At 40.7% G+C, this 3,126-nt stretch overlaps 1 protein-coding gene across 1 annotated transcript; it reads left to right on the plus strand.

Annotated features, from left to right (window-relative positions):
• The first annotated feature begins 2,149 nt into the window (after positions 1–2,149).
• On the plus strand, positions 2,150–2,743 carry LOC110729789 (uncharacterized mitochondrial protein AtMg00810-like). Its single transcript, XM_021909565.1, has one exon. The coding sequence runs from the start codon at positions 2,150–2,152 to the stop codon at positions 2,741–2,743; it is 594 nt and encodes a 197-aa protein (XP_021765257.1).
• Positions 2,744–3,126: the final 383 nt, after the last annotated feature.

A 3,126-nucleotide genomic window follows, 5' to 3' on the forward strand; every position in this document is an offset into this window, starting at 1 on the left:
TCTTCCGCTGCATATGGCACTAGTCAACTATCTCTAGCTGCTATTTCTCCTTCAACTTGGCATCTTAGACTTGGACACCCCGGCGAACCAATTTTTAATTTTCTTAGGAAGAACAATTTTATTAAATGTAATAAGAGAAATAGTTCTCAATTTTTCTATTCATGTCCTTGGGAAAACATGTACGACTTCCTTTTCAGTCATCTACTTCTATTACTTTTTCCCCTTTTGACATATTCATATGGATTTATGGACTTCTCCTATTGCTAGCAAATTGGGTCATAAATACTATTTAGTATTGCTTGATGATTTCTCTCACTTTATTTGGGTTTTTCCTATTAAATACAAGTCACAAGTCTTTGATATTATCCTTAATTTCCGAGCATATGTTCAAACACAATTCGAAAAAGCCATAAAATCATTCCAAAGTGATAATGGTCGTGAATTTGATAATTCCCCCTTTCGCAATTTTTGTGCAAATAATGGCATGGTCTTTCGTCTCTCTTGTCCAAACACTTCTTCTCAAAATGACAAGGCCGAAAGAATTATTCGCACCATTAATAACATGTCTCGGACCATCCTCTTTCATGCTTCTCTCCCCCCTCCTTTTTGGGTATATGCCATACATGGTTGCTTATGTTCTAAACATCTTACCATCAACAACCATTCAAAATAGGACTCCAACTGAAATTCTCTACCGTAGGACGCCCACTTATGATCACCTACGAATTTTTGGTTGCCTATGCTACCCAAACTTAAGTGCTACGGCCCCTCACAAACTTGCTCCTAGGTCCGTACCATGTGTCTTCTTGGGGTTCCCATCTAACCATAGAGGGTATTTATGCTACGATTTGTCCACTAATAAAATCTTGATTTCCCGTCATGTAACCTTTGTAGAGGATATTTTTTCCCTTTGCTAACCTCAAATTTTAGAAATCAAGACTATGATTTTTTGGATGCTAATGATATGCTTCTGCCATGCTCCCCATTTTCATGCATTCTTTGTCACAAATCAGCCCACAAATCCCACAAAAACACATGGCCCACCTATTTCCCCAACAATTCCCACCATTCCACGCCAATCCCCAACCCAGCAGAGTAGTCCGCAGGTTGGTTGCGGCCCAGTCCCTCATACCGCAGCTGGGCCGCGGACTCCTATGCCATCTCCCCCCAATTCTCCCACCAGCCCACACGCCTCTCCTCTTAGCCCAACAATTCAGTTCGGCTCTCTTCCCTCCCCGACCCCGGTCCAACAAACTTCCCAAACTCGGCCCACTCCTCACCCTTCACACTCTATGGCCACTCGTGCCAAGTGTGGAATATTCAAGCCAAATCCAAAATATCAAGCTCATGTGTCAATACCCGATATTTCACCTTTGCCTAAAAATTCGAAAATTGCCATGCTTGATCATAATTGGAATGCGGCCATGAATGAGGAATTTAATGCTCTTACTAAACAACACACTTGGGATCTTGTTTCCAAGACCAGAAGGGGTGAATATTATTCGGTGTATGTGGTTATTTAAACACAAATACAGGGAAACTGGTGAATTGGAGAGACATAAAGCAAGACTTGTTGTGAATGGCAAGTCTCAACAGGTTGGTGTGGATTGTGACGAGACTTTTAGTCCTGTGGTGAAATCGGCGACTATTCGTACTGTTTTAAGTATTGCTTTGGGTAGGGACTGGCCTATTCATCAATTGGATGTTAAAAATGCGTTTCTTCATGGTGACTTAAAAGAGACCGTTTATATGCATCAACCACCGGGTTTTGTAAATCCCGACGCTCCCACACATGTTTGCCGCTTAACAGATCTCTCTATGGTCTTAAATAAGCCCCTCGGGCCTGGTATCAAAGATTTTCTAACTATCTTTTGCAGATTGGCTTTGTTTGCAGAAAAAGTGATAATTCCCTCTTTATTTTGCGACATGGTGCTAATGTTGCATATCTCTTGCTCTATGTTGATGACATTGTTCTTACAGCTTCCTCCGAACAACTCAAGTGTGATATTATTGCTCTTTCTCAAGTCCGAATTCTCCATGACTGATCTGGGGAAGTTGAGTTTTTTTGGGGGTTTCTGTAACCAGAACAAAGGACTCTATGATCCTTTGTCAGAGTAAGTATGCAGAGGAAATTATTCACAGGGAAAAAATGGACAACTGCAAGCCGATTATCACTCCAGTCGACACTAAGTCGAAACTTAGTGCTCATGATGGTGAGCCAATGAAGGATCCCTCTCTTTACAGGAGTCTTGCAGGTGCTCTTCAGTACCTTACTTTTACCAGACCTGATATTGCTTATGCTGTCCAGCAGATCTGTCTGTTTATGCATGCTCCCAGGGAACCTCATTTTAACGCTCTTAAGCGTATTATCAGATATATTAAAGGCACTTATGATCATGGCCTACATTTGTACCGTTCTGCACCTACGAGACTTACTTCATACACTGATGCCGATTGGGCAGGCTGCCCGGACACTCGACGGTCCACTTCAGGTTATTGTGTTTATTTAGGTGATAATCTAGTCTCTTGGTCCGCAAAACGGCAAGATACATTGTCCAAATCAAGTGCCGAAGCAGAATATAGAGGTGTCGCTAATGTTGTTCTGAATTATGTTGGCTCTAGAATCTACTTCTTGAGTTACATTGCCCTATCGACGGCATCCTTGGTCTATTGTGATAATATCTCCGCCGTTTACTTGTCTTCTAATCCGGTACAACATCAACTACCAAACACATTGAGATGAACATTCATTTTGTACGCGATAAGTCGCTCTTGGTGAGATTAAGGTCTACATGTTCCGTCTTCATCTCAGTATGCGGATATTTCACAAAGGTTACCTCCGCCAACTATTTCTGATTCAGAGACAGTCTCAGCATCGACCTCCTCCCGCTTCGACTGCTGTGTTAGATAATATGTTTATATTATCTCGTAAATATTCTGTAAAAATATATCTTGTTTATTTTAGGTTATTCTCATGATTAGGTTGTAAACCCTATATATATTATTTAATGAGAATGCCTCCCTAAGAAATTACACAATCTTACCAAAAACCAAACCAAAATCGAATAATTTGAGAAAAGAAAAGTTATTATCAGGATTATATTTATTTTTATCTTCTACTCCATT

Source organism: Chenopodium quinoa, unplaced genomic scaffold (assembly GCF_001683475.1).
Source record: "Chenopodium quinoa cultivar QQ74 unplaced genomic scaffold, ASM168347v1, whole genome shotgun sequence".
NCBI lineage: Eukaryota > Viridiplantae > Streptophyta > Magnoliopsida > Caryophyllales > Amaranthaceae > Chenopodium > Chenopodium quinoa.